General features: G+C 34.7%; 1 protein-coding gene across 1 annotated transcript in view; it reads right to left on the minus strand.

The window, feature by feature from the left end:
- Window positions 1-9,002: 9,002 nt before the first annotated feature.
- The window catches only part of LOC132553576 (5-oxoprolinase-like), a 79,758-nt gene continuing 70,166 nt past the window's right edge, over window positions 9,003-18,594 (minus strand). Inside the window, exon 34 of the mRNA XM_060217832.1 lies at window positions 9,003-10,157. Within this exon, the coding sequence (XP_060073815.1) occupies window positions 9,987-10,157 (171 nt within the window). The 3' untranslated portion in view covers window positions 9,003-9,986. The remainder of the gene's footprint in view (window positions 10,158-18,594) is intronic.

Genomic DNA, 18,594 nt, shown 5'->3' on the forward strand with positions numbered 1-18,594 from the left:
ATGGTTTACTAGAAGACCTTCGGAGTGGCCCATTTCTAACCTCGATAAAAAATCTTCTTCCTACAATATCTGTTAAAAAAGGTTAAAACCTAAGTAATCATGAACGTCAAGGTGGGATATAATCTGCCCGGTAATTCATCTAATTCATACCAGCACGTGTTTACCATTCATGGTTTAGAGCTCTGGTCTGATCTACCAGAGGGTACCAACTGCGCGCGAGACTAGCACCCGCTCAGCACGCGCCTAATAGACAACGATAGACAGGGAAACCTGTTGTCCAGTAATGGTGTACAGGTCGCTCCCTGCCAACAGGATGCCGTGGTTCTCTCCGAAAATCAAAGCCTCCGACCTTGTGAGCCATTTTGGTAGATGGAAAGACAACATTGACGCTGTATTTAGGATTTAGTAGGAATAGATACGGATTCTCGCTACAAACAACATCAAAGACTGAGTGGCCATGTGTCATGCATATGCAGAGAAAGTCTAATCACTACGGATGTCCTTCTGTGATGGTAGACAGGGAAGATAATTACTGCTCGATACCACAACATCAAAGGCCTTGTCAAATGAATTCTTCGGGAGGACTTGCTCCCTATTAAACGGTGTTAATTATGCGAAGGAACTGTGAGACATGACCTTTCTGCCTCTGTAAAGATAACGCATGTTTGCACTTCATATCTACCGTATTTTAATCCAAATCTCCAATATTCGCTTCTATTAGTGTACGTCATCCGTTCATTTGTTTTGTTTCTAAGGAAATGTATTTTCCAATGATGCTGATTTTCAAGCACACTTTAATCATATCATTTAAAGGTTTTTAGTTATTATATGAAATGTCAATAAAGGACTGTATAAGGATGAAAGACATAAAAAACAAACCCCCAAAAAACGTTAACATCCCTGTCAATGATTCATTTGCATGATGACACGAGCAAACGAGCAGTGACCAATGTCTCAATGTAGACAAACGTGATAATATCTAACAGATTCAATGTCAGATGTCAATGTCTGATAGGCTTTTAACTTCAGAACCACTGCTGAACTTTCCCTTCTGGTAGGAGTCCACTAAACTGAACTGTAGACGAACTAATGAAATAGCATTGCTACAGGGTCGGATGTCATGGCGGCCAGCCGAACGTGTAACGGATCACATTCATGTATAACGGCTGCAATATGTACACATTTCCGTTTTAGCGAGGAAAGGTTACCTCCGCATAAATGTAAATATGACTGTTAAATTATCTGTGGGCCATAATTCTTGATTGAACTATGCCAATAATTGAGAAAACTGTGAACGGTGTGGTCTGCACAGACAACGACACCCTGCCATTAGTGATATTCGTACGGTATGAACATAAATAATTGATATATACTCTAGAAAATGTCCTACAAAAACGTATGTGTTTTCCTATTCCGCTGTGGATGTGGAATTCTACGAATGTAAATTAGTGAAAATGATATGCTTTCTTGGTGGTAATAAAGTACATAGCCTATTAATTTCTGGAAAACATATTGTCATGTAGCCAGTATATGTAGTAACCGGTGTTAAGGAGAGCATATTCTGGTAAATCAGTACATTTTGTATGTCTCTCATAGACAAACAAACATACAGTCATACAAACAAACATCGTTTTCCGTTAAGTCATTCATTTGAACAAATCCATGTGATGTGTAGGACACACAGTACACCGCAGTTAACAACATCATTAGATACGAACTTAGTTCTGGTTTGGTATACCTTTTCTACTGAATAACGAATACAGCTGTTTTGTAGAACATTTCAGTGATGCTAGGGACAAATTTATTGGAAACTGGACAAGAAAGTAATAGACCTATAATATTCAGACGTGGAGATGCAAAGCTAACATTATCATTTAATCAATATTGTAAATTCAGGATATTGAATAATGTTTTCACGAGAGTCAAGTACAGATGCATACCATGAATGTCAATGATTGATTGTAATCGTACTGATAAGAAGGTATAAACTTACACAATCTGATACGTTTTGCTTTTAAATCTGGAATTTGTTATATCGTACATGCCTTCTTTGTTATATCTATGGAAATCATACATTATAGAACATGCGGGACATCTATAGAGGTAGCCATTATATAAATAGGCCCGACTGTGTAACTGGATATGTTTATCACCGGCATCTAATTAAAATAATCGACTATTAGGGATGTTTAAGACAACCACCAGTCATCAGACGCATTGTTCTAAACTTTTCATAAATGGTTCAAAATATGTATATTTATAAAATATTCTAACGAGCTAATAATATAGTTTGTTGTTCATAACATGATAGCGATTATAAAAATGATGTTCATCAACACAACAATATACAGCATGTTTAAAAAAAACCCAAGAAAATATCAACATGTCAACATAATCAGAAACCAAACTCAAATCCAATAAAACTAGGACTAGGTGTCTTCAGCAACAACACCCATCACGTGATCTTAACTAATCAAAGTAAGTAATGCCACGTTCTTAAGTGAGAACAATGTATACAACAACAATGTAGAATATGTATTCACTACAGTGTACACTATGACGATCACAACAATGTAGAATAACACAACATATGTACATATGACGATCACAACAATGTAGAATATGTATCACTACAGTGTACACTATGACGATCACAACAATGTAGAATATGTACACTATGACGATCACAACAATGTAGAATATGTATCACTTCAGTGTACACTATGACGATCACAACAATGTAGAATATGTATCACAACAATGTAACGATCACAACAATGTAGAATATGTATCACTACAGTGTACACTATGACGATCACAACAATGTAGAATATGTATCACTACAGTGTACACTATGACGATCACAACAATGTAGAATATGTATCACTACAGTGTACACTATGACGATCACAACAATGTAGAATATGTATCACTACAGTGTACACTATGACGATCACAACAATGTAGAATATGCATCACGACAGTGTACACTATGACGATCACAACAATGTAGAATATGTATCACTACAGTGTACACTATGACGATCACAACAATGTAGAATATGTATCACTATCACTACAGTGTACACTATGACGATCACAACAATGTAGAATATGTATCACTACAGTGTACACTATGACGATCACAACAATGTAGAATATGTATCACTACAGTGTACACTATGACGATCACAACAATGTAGAATATGTATCACTACAGTGTACACTATGACGATCACAACAGTGTAGAATATGTATCACTACAGTGTACACTATGACGATCACAACAATGTAGAATATGTATCACTGCAGTGTACACTATGATCACGATAGAATATGTACTACAACAATGTAGAATATGTATCACTACAGTGTACACTATGACGATCACAACAATGTAGAATATGTATCACTACAGTGTACACTATGACGATCACAACAATGTAGAATATGTATCACTACAGTGTACACTATGACGATCACAACAATGTAGAATATGTATCACTACAGTGTACACTATGACGATCACAACAATGTAGAATATGTATCACTACAGTGTACACTATGACGATCACTACAGTGTAGAATATGTATCACTACAGTGTACACTATGACGATCACAACAATTAAAATATGTATCACTACAGTGTACACTATGACGATCACAACAATGTAGAATATGTATCACTACAGTGTACACTATGACGATCACAACAATGTAGAATATGTATCACTACAGTGTACACTATGACGATCACAACAATGTAGAATATGTATCACTACAGTGTACACTATGACGATCACAACAATGTAGAATATGTATCACTACAGTGTACACTATGACGATCACAACAATGTAGAATATGTATCACTACAGTGTACACTATGACGATCACAACAATGTAGAATATGTATCACTATCACTACAGTGTACACTATGACGATCACAACAATGTAGAATATGTATCACTACAGTGTACACTATGACGATCACAACAATGTAGAATATGTATCACTACAGTGTACACTATGACGATCACAACAATGTAGAATATGTATCACTACAGTGTACACTATGACGATCACAACAATGTATGTATCACTACAGTGTACACTATGACGATCTCAACAATGTAGAATATGTATCACTACAGTGTACACTATGACGATCACAACAATGTAGAATATGCATCACTACAGTGCACACTATGACGATCACAACAATGTAGAATATATATCACTATCACTACAGTGTACACTATGACGATCACAACAATGTAGAATATGTATCACTACAGTGTACACTATGACGATCACAACAATGTAGAATATGTATCACTACAGTGTACACTATGACGATCACAACAATGTAGAATATGTATCACTACAGTGTACACTATGACGATCACAACAATGTAGAATATGTATCACTACAGTGTACACTATGACGATCACAACAGTGTAGAATATGTATCACTACAGTGTACACTATGACGATCACAACAATGTAGAATATGTATCACTACAGTGTACACTATGACGATCACAACAATGTAGAATGTGTATCACTATCACTACAGTGTACACTATGACGATCACAACAATGTAGAATATGTATCACTACAGTGTACACTATGACGATCACACAACAATGTCACTACAGTGTACACTATATCACACAACATGTATCACTACAGTGTACACTATGACGATCACAACAATGTAGAATATGTATCACTACAGTGTACACTATGACGATCACAACAATGTAGAATATGTATCACTACAGTGTACACTATGACGATCACAACAATGTAGAATATGTATCACTACAGTGTACACTATGACGATCACAACAATGTAGAATATGTATCACTACAGTGTACACTATGACGATCACAACAATGTAGAATATGTATCACTACAGTGTACACTATGACGATCACAACAATGTAGAATATGTATCACTACAGTGTACACTATGACGATCACAACAATGTAGAATATGTATCACTACAGTGTACACTATGACGATCTCAACAATGTAGAATATGTATCACTACAGTGTACACTATGACGATCACAACAATGTAGAATATGTATCACTACAGTGTACACTATGACGATCACAACAATGTAGAATATGTATCACTACAGTGTACACTATGACGATCACAACAATGTAGAATATGTATCACTACAGTGTACACTATGACGATCACAACAATGTATGTAATATGTATCACTACAGTGTACACTATGACGATCACAACAATGTAGAATATGTATCACTATGTATCACTACAGTGTACACTATGACGATCACAACAATGTAGAATATGTATCACTACAGTGTACACTATGACGATCACAACAATGTAGAATATGTATCACTACAGTGTACACTATGACGATCACAACAATGTAGAATATGTATCACTACAGTGTACACTATGACGATCACAACAATGTAGAATATGTATCACTACAGTGTACACTATACACTATATCACAACAGTGTACACTATGACGAATGTAGAATATGTATCACTACAGTGTACACTATGACGATCACAACAATGTAGAATATGTATCACTACAGTGTACACTATGACGATCACAACAATGTAGAATATGTATCACTACAGTGTACACTATGACGATCACAACAATGTAGAATATGTATCACTACAGTGTACACTATGACGATCACAACAATGTAGAATATGTATCACTACAGTGTACACTATGACGATCACAACAATGTAGAATATGTATCACTACAGTGTACACTATGACGATCACAACAATGTAGAATATGTATCACTACAGTGTACACTATGACGATCACAACAATGTAGAATATGTATCACTACAGTGTACACTATGACGATCACAACAATGTAGAATATGTATCACTACAGTGTACACTATGACGATCACAACAATGTAGAATATGTATCACTACAGTGTACACTATGACGATCACAACAATGTAGAATATGTATCACTACAGTGTACACTATGACGATCACAACAATGTAGAATATAAACACATATGATAACAACAGTGTTGAGATATTATACAATATACAACGATCGCCATAACATAAAAACAAAAGCGACAACGCCCACATGAAAATACAAAGTTGGTACAAAACATCACATAGTGTCTACAACTATCACAGCAATATATACATTTTGTACAACAATCACATCATGTATCAGTAGTACAACAATGTACAATATATACAACGATAACAACATTGTATAATGTACAGAAAAATATTCATAACATTACAGTGGTCACATGAAATGTAAATTACTGTTTTATTGGCATATAACAAGCATGGTTAATATATAATGTACGTAATTACCATAAGGTATATGTTCTTTTTCTGCACTGGAGCAATCTGAAAGAGTCACAACAGTGTTATCTATATGAGTAAATCATATTATGTTAATATGGATAAACCAACTATCGAACTAACTGAAACCATGTGTGGAGTTGTTAATTACTGTGGGAAGATAACAATAGGAATAGACTTGAAACAAACTAAGACTTATTTGTAAATTATCAGCGGTAGCAGGCCTGCGTTGTCTGGTGAATTAGACCCACTTGTACACATACTTAGGATGAGTGCCCGCTCTCTTGAATATACATCTCAACCTGTTCCTCGCCCTATAGGAATTTTGCACATACAAGCCGAGACATGTAAATTGTTTCTCTCTACACAAACTATAGAAGAATGGCTAAAACATTTCCTCGCTCGTCATTAATCATCAGGTGAGATACCCCTGGCAAGCCCTGTATTCCTGGATGGCAGCAACAAAGCAATGTTTCAATGGTGGATTGAGGAAGGAAATAAATATGTTTTGTTGATGTATATTCATTATTTGTCAATAACTTCAAGAAAATGAACACGTTGTGAGATGAAATGAGTACATTATACACACACTTCCGTTTGCGGTTACCTTATATTTGGCATGTACATAATTTTTTCAGGGAAAACAATGTGTGATTCTACTCAAAGATAAATATTCCACAATGACAAATTACAGCAATACAGTATTTAAGACCCCGATAAAGAAATGTTGTGTAAGTTTTAGACAATTTTATAAGATCTAAAAACAGCAATGCAATTTATTGTCGGGAGAAAGTTAGCTACACAATAATACAATACGATGTATATGTGAGTAAACTGCTGCTTCCATGTATAAAACGATTTGTCATTATTAATACCTCGTCAGGAAAAAGAATGCGCTGATCAGGTGTTACTGATTAAAGTGAAATGGAGTTACATACACGTCTGAAATATGATCATAGTTTATCGACAACTGTTCTTCAAATATATTTTTGTAAGACATTAGCCATTTTTTCTAAGCAATATGCAAATCAGTTTTGTTTTCAATAACATTATCTTTTTATTTTAAAAAAATCCGACGTGTATTCGATGAATACAGGTAAGTTTGTAGAAAAGAATATTTTAAAACGAGATGATGGAAATTTTTTTGCGGACGTCAGGTCAAATATCAATATCATCAAGTCGAAACTATAAATAGTACACAGCATTAAGTAAAAGATTGGCATGGATTTATATAAGTGTTGCAATTTAATGTGTTTATCATACAGTTTACCAATATCAACATTAGGTTATTCAGAGTGATCGTTGATCATGGTTAACAAATTTGCGTTCTTAAATCAATAATTTCAAATTACTATTAATAATCTTAGATATCTAAATCTTCCATTCCATCATTTAAAGTGAAGTGATTAAAAACAAAATCGAACGCAAACCACGAATTGACAGAAGGTTTTACATCAGTCAAGAGCTAAATGGATTTATGTCATGGTACAGCTTCTGTTGTCAACATTCTCTTTTAAAAGACTTAGCAATAACCAGTCAAGTGAATAAAAGACAACTTAGCTGCTTGGATGAAGCCCAACAAAGTCTTGGAAAAGAGATAAGTTTGGCCCATATTCAAGGTAACAGATATCAGATATGTTAAAACATTTATACTTCTTCTGATTGTCTTTACTTGTCTTTACAGATTCCAGAGAATAAGCTTGACATTGTAAATGAACAAAACACTAGATTGGATTGATTAAAATTAATGGCCTAGTGCAGTACCACAGCTGGTTTAAGATATTGATTTCGACCAATAAAGGCCCTCAGCCTCACTGTCCTAGAAGTACGAAACAGCTTTATGATTCAGTTTTGAATGTACCCTGCCTGATTCTAAATTTGAATTGGAAGGCGACATTCCTTTGTGGGTCTTTTGAACTTACCAAAATATCACATTTTCCAGTGAAAAAACAGACATACTTGTTAAAAGTAAAGAGCTATACCCATGTTCATTGTAGACATAATTTAATTATTAACAAAAAGACCTAGAATGATGATATTTGGCTTGTAAGTTCCCAGTTGTGAAATGAAATGACTTTCTCTCTTATTCAAGGCCTCACAGCGGTCAAATTTACTACGTGTAGTTATAACACTTTAACTTTTTTTTCGATTAACCGAAAGTCCTCGAATCATGATATGTTTCTAATAGGTTTCTGATATTAAGCGAAAAACATTTAGCTCTACTCGTCAAATTCATTAATACATATAAATTAACTACCTACAAACCTGCAACGTAAGCATGCTAGAGTTCAATGTTTGTCTAAATTTATCAGACACAATTTGAACGTTAATGACGCATAATGTTAATATTTTTTTAGAAACCATTAACAACATTTAAGCAACACAGGCCCATTTGACATCTCCTTTTATTTGTTCCCTATGCGTCAGTATATATATATATACACTTCTTATAAGGACCAATTTGGATATAATAGTTTTGTTCACTGTTAACGAATCGTATTATTCATCTTTTCTGTACAACAGGGAAAACTCATCTATGCCATATTTTCAAATAAAAGTTTGCCTCGAATGCATGTTGAAAATTTCTTTCAATGGTTGATGTAGATGTATAGTCAGACAAAACAAAACACGGAGTCTGGAGCAACACTTTATTTTCCCTTTACAGACACGCATGTCGATTTAAAGCAAAGAATGGTTACAGTTGAAATGTACGACTGATTTCTATCACCTGCATTTATGTACATGCAACAATACCACAATAATGAATGAATGAATAAAAAAAATTAATATAAATCTAAAATACATAACAGTCGATATCCTACAGTGATATTAAGAAATGAATTATTGATATACTAAACTTTTGTTATTTCTAACTAATTTGAAATAAAAATCACATATTAAACGTCCTACCGAATCATATAATCAGTAAACAATGGCTTAAAAGTAATGAATGATTGGGCAAATGAACAATATTCTTCTAGGGCAACAAAACCTTTACATGAATCTGAAAAAGCAGTTGCTTGATAAACACAGTAATTGCGATGGTTATGATACACCAATGTAAATTGTTAAGGATCAAATAACGTTACATTTTTTCGACTTTGAACTAAACTTTGTAGGCTAAACTTTTCTTAGACATGTGAGGTTTTCGTACCATCACTTTTCTATTATATCTAGCACCAATACGCTTCAGGTGGTCACAGAAGTAAACCAAAATGTAGAGAAGTAATCATTTCATATCTAATATAATCACTGTATAACATAACCTGGACCTGAATATCTAAATGAAATATTTTCCGTGTCTTAAAAAGGAGGGGGGAAATGTGAAAATCAAAAACACGTCTAACGTCTGAAAAACTCCACCAAATTATTACTTCTTAGAACATGCTTTATTTCTACCGGATATGTATGAATGTTCACATTTCAGGAAATATGTAGAAACATACTGAAAACATTCCTGTCAACGACAGTCTGCAGAGGGAGACAATTCTTATATATATTCAATTAAATGCGTGTATGGTTCTGAAGATGGATTTCAACTGCGTGAACACCAGAATGATTTTTTTTCTTTCATCTATGGTTATCACGATGACACTTTGAGATACAATATCAAATACATTACGCGGACTCTTGTGTTCTTTTGTACTCATAAACACTGCCGCGCCCCACGACACTAGATGGTACGTCCACCTTCCTCCTTTTCCTTCTGCCTTCGTCCTCATCAATAGAATCAGCACTTTCTTGGGTACCATACCCTCCTCCGCCGGGAGTCTGCAGCAGGAACACGTCCTGAAATATACATGAGCAGTTTGTAAACCATAGGAGCTGATATCAATTCACTCTGATTCTTACTGTCAAGATAAAATGGATATTATGTATTCTTTTCTGCCAGTTTTAATCTGTAACAAAGTCATCGTTGGAGGGAAATTGTGGGAGCAGTGTATAACATCTATAAATGAGGACAATTATGCAAAGAGGTCTATCTTGTAAAGCCCATAAGGTATATACATGTTTCTGAAAAACGTGCAGGAAAAATAAATATTCAAGTAAGCATTATGTATTCTTTAATAATATACACAATTCATCACCAGTATTTCCTTGACATTCTTAGCTAGATATAAAATCACAAGAATGATAGATGCTTAAATAAGTAAAGACAGCGTTTTCAGCACCTATAATGCCGTCAGATAGATATTCTTACGAGCAAAAGTTACATGGTAGGACAAATGGTATGATGCCCAACTAGAAAAGTGTGACGCCCGATCTTACCTGTAGAAAGTAAAAGTAAGAAATAGAACTCTCGCAATGCCTAACATGCTTAGTTATCTGCTTTATGAAAAGATAATCTCACTTTTGTGAGATTCACAACCAACGGAAGAAGGTAAAGAACGAGTTTTACCTGAAAACAACGACAACTAGAAAGACGAGACAACCATATATATCAGAATTCCATCTATCGTATAATTTATGATAAAACCACGACGGTAATAACACAAAAGCCCTTTATCACGACGACCTGAGTTCGATTTTCCGACGGGCTTGAATATGTATTAGGTCACCTATCTGACTCCGTGGAACTTCCCCGTTTGTACAGTAAGCCTACATGTGAACTTCCATCGGGAACAAAATGTGATAATGCGTAACGGATGCGAGAAAAAGTTAAATTTAATGACAAGTAACCATTATAGAATGTTCGCAGCCAACAGCAATCCGTGTAAAGGAACATGTACACGTGTTACTATAATAACCTGCCAATTTAAAGGCACTTCCACCGTAAACGTAAACAAATTTAAATTGCCTGTTTCTGCTATATGTAGCTTGGTGTGACCGATTCCATCCTGTCTGATGTTTCAATCAAACATGAGTGCCGCGCAATGCATGTGATTTTTGGGCAATGGTAACATGGATGGAATACTTGTAAATCTGGCGAAATGTAAATTTGCACGGAACGTGAATTTACATTTGTGTATTGGTTTTACATGTGCCCGTGTATAAAAGAACATGCAATGCTCTGCAAAATATCACAGCCATTCCAAAGTGGTCTTGTAAACCAAATGTGCAGATGTGATAAAAATATTTGTAATGCACGTAATTTTGTATAAATAGCAGAAGAAACCTGAACATGTCATGAAAATTTCAGCAACGAACATATAATGCATGTTAACTATTTTACCTGACAAAACTTGACGGCTTGGAATCTGATTTTTAATATCTCATGAGAGTTTTCTTTATAATTTACATTGATAAAAATGTTATGCTTTAATTAATTCCCATATGCTCGTTATAGAGCTCAGGTATAAAGTAGTTGAACGGTTGCCAAATGTAAATCATAAATCTGGTACAACCGCAAGCGCATGTGTGCATACAGCATAAAGATATAATTAAGACGCTGAACAGATGTCAGAAAAAATACGTTCTTGAGCATCTGTAAATTGGTTGTGGCTATTAAACCTACACGTGAACAATGACACGGTGATACTGACTTGGCAGTAGAGGGCGCCTCATGTACCTCTTATCAGTCAATTGTACCTGTTAGTGTGCAGCAATACAAACGCAAAGAAGATACAGAAGTAAAAAAATGGTGGTGATGGTACAAGACGACACGTGCCATTTGCAGTTGAAGCTTATAAATTATCTTTTCCTTCTGCAACTTTCGAGGACCACATATGACTTTCTTAAATTTGAAAATATAAAATCATGCAGCTTGTGAAAAAACAGCAAAACAAGTAAACGAAAAGGCCACTTGGTTTACATGATTCTATAGAGGACCGATGTAAGAAATCATGTAGTAATGGTGTCAATTTGAAATATTTTCCGTTTCACTTCATATTTTTTTCATCACAAGCAAAGTGACCCAACTCGTATAAAAAGTGACCCAACTCGTATCAAAGCCAAGCTCGTTGCAGATATAAGCTGAACAAAACATAAAATCATAGTTTTTTCCGCGTATTAACTCTACTAAATATGATATTTCTATTTCAATCTGGTATGACTCTACTCATACGCCGTAAAATTGAATCGAATTTTAAGTAGATTAAATAAAACTAAGAACATTCTCTATAGCGCTCTAGCTCGTAATAAGAAATAAGATCATTATCAAAGCTCCCCTATCTATAAATAGAACTAAGGTGAATCCCTATAGTAGCCCGTTGTACCAGTAGCATAAGGACAGTTCCCTTCCGTTGCCGGTTATGCAAGTAGTACTACAATTTCCTTTCGTAGCCCGTTTTACTAGTAGAATTTAGACAATTCCCTATCGTGGCCTCTTATACCATTTGAACTAAGACAGTATCCTATCGTGACCTGACCTGATATATCAACAGAAGTTGGACAATTCTCGACCATGGCCTGTTATACCAGTAAATGAAGACAATTCTTTATCGTGGCCCCGGTATGTGAGAAGATTGCTGTATAAAAGACACACACGCGAATTATATCTTCTAAATAACACATATTTAGAATAAGATTCACCCGCGCCAAATCGTGTATGAACTGCTTAATACAGTTGTGTGGTCCTTCTAGAACTCGTCAGTGATGCTAAGGGCCTAAACCTTTTAAACCTAAGGCAATTCCCTAACATGGGCCGCTACACCAGTTGAATTAAGATATCCCAGTATACAAGTACAACCCAGGCCGTTCCCAAAAGATGCCTCGGTTTACAAACAGAACTAAGATCGTTACTCTTTCCTTCCATTTGAAAGATTGTTTATGAGTTCCAGTTAATGATTTCGCTCGTCATTTATGTTGTACCTTCAACTAATTTGTCAAAGCACCAAGCACCAATTGAAGCTACTGATGGACAAAGAGGAAAGTGCTTCTCGGTAATTGTTATGGAAGTGCTTTCCACTCATATGTTTTATAAATGTGTCCGTATTGCCATGTTCCGTTCTGAACACGCCAGTGTGTCTCTAAGGAAGCTGCGTGTGCCAGACTTACGGTAATCATGTAAACAGCCAGAACAATAGTTTTATACACGCCGATCTGGAACAAGTTGGAAAATCCCTTTTTCTTAACAAATGTAAAAAAAAAATATAAGAAATAATCTTTATAAACAATACCATAGAAATGTTATGGAATATTTTATTACGTCATTACTAATGCGTGAGAATCCCGCTGATAGATAATATGCCACCATAAAACATCAACCATCATGGATGTACCAAATACAGAAAGCAAATGTTATATGCCTTAAATAATCTAGTTTTAGTGCGATATTCAGTTAGACGTAGTTGCTGCTCGTTAATATGATCGGTGGTTATGCCTAAGTTTTTATATCGACTAATTATGTATTCTTTTCTCTTGTCCTCGCTGTCGTTATATATTATTTTGAATAACCAGTACACAACTAAGGAAGTGATTAAACATCACCTAGCCACTGTTGTCACAGTGACGTCATACTCAGTACGACTGTTAAACACCGTGAATCAAGCCTAATGAAAACCCCATCTGTAATGAATTAATATGTTATGATGAACGATATCAAGAGTTCCTGGTATCACCATCTAGCTGGCATTCCCCATTTCAGATCCACCTGCTCATAAAAGATGGATGCACGTGTTTTTCTGATATATGCCTCACAGAACAGACGACCCGACAGGTAATAACCCCACTTCCTCCTTTAAAACATGCGCTCTTTAACAGAGTTAGCTTAACACATCTTAAAAATTTAAAGCTAAAAATCCCAGTTATTAATAATGTTGCCACATGAAAATATGAACCTCAGCTCCCATTTTCCTTTTGAAATAAAACAAGTTTTGGATAATGCCAGTTTACTATAGTTTTCAGACCAGTCAATCTTTTTGTAAATGTTTAAAACAGCTTACGTTCAGAGGTAGGTTCCAGTTAGTGTCTGGATTAAATTTGTATCAATCAAGTGTTAAATAATGAGGAACATGTTTGGCTTTGAAAACTGATACAGATTCGTTTCGCCATCTTACACTTAAAACTTCCATTACTCTTCAGTAGTCTGTTGGATGTGTTACCAGGCAAAGCTTTTTAATGTAATTTTATCATCGACAATTATCGAAACAAATAATGATTCTACTGAGGATCATTTCTAAAAACCCAGCACTCATTATGTTGTTCATGTCAAGGTCTTAAATCTTATTTCAAGAGAAATGTTGTAGACCTTATCTAGAATTTACAAATGCCATATTTTATAGGGTTTTTAAAAAATCGTTTTTGTTAAATTTCCTTCAAAACTTATTCTTACAACCTGAAATTAAGTGCAATGGATTTAGAAAAGTATTTATATCATGTATACATAGAACTATGACTAACACCAGTACGTAGAAATACCAATGTCGTACGGCATGCATAAAACAAATCCAGATCAAACTGCAGTTTAGATATAAAGAAATGAGCATAAGTATATACTGTTCTGAACATGAGTAAATAACGCTCTGAACATAAGTAAAATGTTCTGAACATAAGTAAAATGTTCTGAACATAAGTATATAATGTTCTGAACATAAGTATGTACTGCTCTGAACATAAGTATATAATGTTCTGAACATAAGTATGTACTGCTCTGAACATAAGTATATAATGTTCTGAACATAAGTATATACTGCTCTGAACATACGTATAATGCTGTGAACATAAGTAAATAACGCTCTGACATAAGTATATACTGCTCTGAACATACGTATAATGCTGTGAACATAAGTAAATAACGCTCTGACATAAGTATATACTGCTCTGAACATAAGTATGTACTGCTCTGAACATACGTATATACTGCTCTGAACATACGTATATACTGCTCTGAACATAAGTATATACTGCTCTGAACATACGTATATACTGCTCTGAACATACGTATAATGCTCTAAACATAACTATATAATGCTCTGAACATACGTATAATGCTCTGAACATACGTATATACTGCTCTGAACATAAGTATATACTGCTCTGAACATACGTATATACTGCTCTGAACATACGTATATACTGCTCTGAACATAACTATATACTGCTCTGAACATAACTATATACTGCTCTGAACATAAGTATATACTGCTCTGAACATAAGTATATACTGCTCTGAACATACGTATATACTGCTCTGAACATAAGTATACTGCTCTGAACATAAGTATATAATGCTCTGAACATAAGTATATACTGCTCTGAACATAAGTATATACTGCTCTGAACATAAGTATATACTGCTCTGAACATAAGTATATACTGCTCTGAACATAAGTATATACTGCTCTGAACATAAGTATATACTGCTCTGAACATAAGTATATACTGCTCTGAACATACGTATAATGCTCTGAACATAAGTTTAATGCTCTGAACATACGTATAATGCTGTGAACATAAGTATATACTGCTCTGAACATACGTATAATGCTCTGAACATAAGTTTAATGCTCTGAACATAAGTATATACTGCTCTGAACATAAGTATATACTGCTCTGAACATAAGTATATACTGCTCTGAACATACGTATATACTGCTCTGAACATACGTATATACTGCTCCGAACATACGTATATACTGCTCCGAACATAAGTATATACTGCTCTGAACATAAGTATATACTGCTCTGAACATAAGTATATACTGCTCTGAACATACGTATCTTGCAGTTCTTTTGTGTGTGACACACATTGAATATACTGCTCTGAACATAAGTATATACTGCTCTGAACATACGTATATACTGCTCTGAACATAAGTATACTGCTCTGAACATAAGTAGATAATGCTCTGAACATAAGTATATACTGCTCTGAACATAAGTATATACTGCTCTGAACATAAGTATACTGCTCTGAACATAAGTATATACTGCTCTGAACATAAGTATATACTGCTCCGAACATACGTATATACTGCTCCGAACATACGTATGTACTGCTCTGAACATAAGTATATACTGCTCTGAACATAAGTATATACTGCTCTGAACATACGTATATACTGCTCCGAACATAAGTATATACTGCTCTGAACATAAGTATATACTGCTCTGAACATAAGTATATACTGCTCTGAACATAAGTATATACTGCTCCGAACATACGTATATACTGCTCCGAACATACGTATATACTGCTCCGAACATAAGTATATACTGCTCTGAACATAAGTATATACTGCTCTGAACATAAGTATATACTGCTCTGAACATACGTATATACTGCTCTGAACATAAGTATATACTGCTCTGAACATACGTATATACTGCTCTGAACATAAGTATATACTGCTCTGAACATACGTATATACTGCTCTGAACATAAGTATATACTGCTCTGAACATAAGTATATACTGCTCTGAACATAAGTATATACTGCTCTGAACATACGTATATACTGCTCTGAACATAAGTATATACTGCTCTGAACATACGTATATACTGCTCTAAACATAAGTATATACTGCTCTGAACATACGTATATACTGCTCTGAACATAAGTATATACTGCTCCGAACATACGTATATACTGCTCTGAACATAAGTATATACTGCTTTGAACATACGTATATACTGCTTTGAACATACGTATATACTGCTCTGAACATACGTATATACTGCTCTGAACATAAGTATATACTGCTCTGAACATAAGTATATACTGCTCTGAACATACGTATATACTGCTCCGAACATACGTATATACTGCTCTGAACATAAGTATATACTGCTCTGAACATACGTATATACTGCTCTGAACATAAGTATATACTGCTCTGAACATACGTATAATGCTCTGAACATACGTATATACTGCTCTGAACATACGTATATACTGCTCTGAACATACGTATATACTACTCTGAACATACGTATAATGCTCTGAACATACGTATAATGCTCTGAACATACGTATAATGCTCTGAACATAAGTATATACTGCTCTGAACATAAGTATATACTGCTCTGAACATAAGTATATACTGCTCTGAACATAAGTATATACTGCTCTGAACATAAGTATATACTGCTCTGAACATAAGTATATACTGCTCTGAACATAAGTATATACTGCTCTGAACATAAGTATATACTGCTCTGAACATAAGTATATACTGCTCTGAACATAAGTATATACTGCTCTGAACATAAGTATATACTGCTCTGAACATACGTATATACTGCTCTGAACATAAGTATATACTGCTCTGAACATACGTATATACTGCTCTGAACATAAGTATATACTGCTCTGAACATACGTATAATGCTCTGAACTTTAGTATATACTGCTCTGAACATAAGTATATACTGCTCTGAACATAAGTATATACTGCTCTGAACATAAGTATATACTGCTCTGAACATAAGTATATACTGCTCTGAACATAAGTATATACTGCTCTGAACATACGTATATACTGCTCTGAACATACGTATATACTGCTCTGAACATACGTATATACTGCTCTGAACATAAGTATATACTGCTCTGAACATACGTATATACTGCTCTGAACATAAGTATATACTGCTCTGAACATAAGTATATACTGCTCTGAACATAAGTAAATAACGCTCTGAATATCAAGTCTGCTTACATCACATTAAGAATTTTGTTTTAATATTTAACATATGTTTTCATAAACTGTTGGTTATTTCTACAAATATGACTGTATGTGGTTTCTCCAAATGAACCCACTTTCCCAAGACAATCATAATGGCTTCATGCAAATAATTATTCCAGCAACCTTTTCCATAATTCGTTACAATTTAGGTTAATTAACCTATCTGACAAACAACTACAAATCAGGGAAGTTTCCCATGACACAGATATGTTACGTTCAGTCACACAAAGGCAGTGCAGAGCCCATCACAAAGCCAGAGTATACATATATACATTCAAAGGGTGTGTTTATCAGACTGGGTAAACTTGTTGATTCACACTGATGATTAGTGTAGTTACGATATCGCCGTATCACCATAGAGAATGGTATCATAAGTCTTTTGCGGTGTATCACTAGGGAAATATGCATATCAATGGGTATACAGTGTCACACTGGGTATACGTAGTGTCATGTAATTTATTATCCGATTCTTAAACATATATACGTGTGCAAACTTTGTGTGTGTTTATTCTTTTCACACTGGGTATACGTAGTGTCACACTGGGTATACGTAGTGTCACCCCGAGTATACATATATACGTGTCAAACTGGGTGTGTTTATCACACTGGGTATACGTAGTGTCACTGGGTATACGTAGTGTCACTGGGTATACGTAGT

The sequence above is a fragment of the Ylistrum balloti genome, unplaced genomic scaffold (assembly GCF_031769215.1).
Source record: "Ylistrum balloti isolate Yb309-2 unplaced genomic scaffold, AGI_CSIRO_Ybal_v1 Utg370338, whole genome shotgun sequence".
NCBI lineage: Eukaryota > Metazoa > Mollusca > Bivalvia > Pectinida > Pectinidae > Ylistrum > Ylistrum balloti.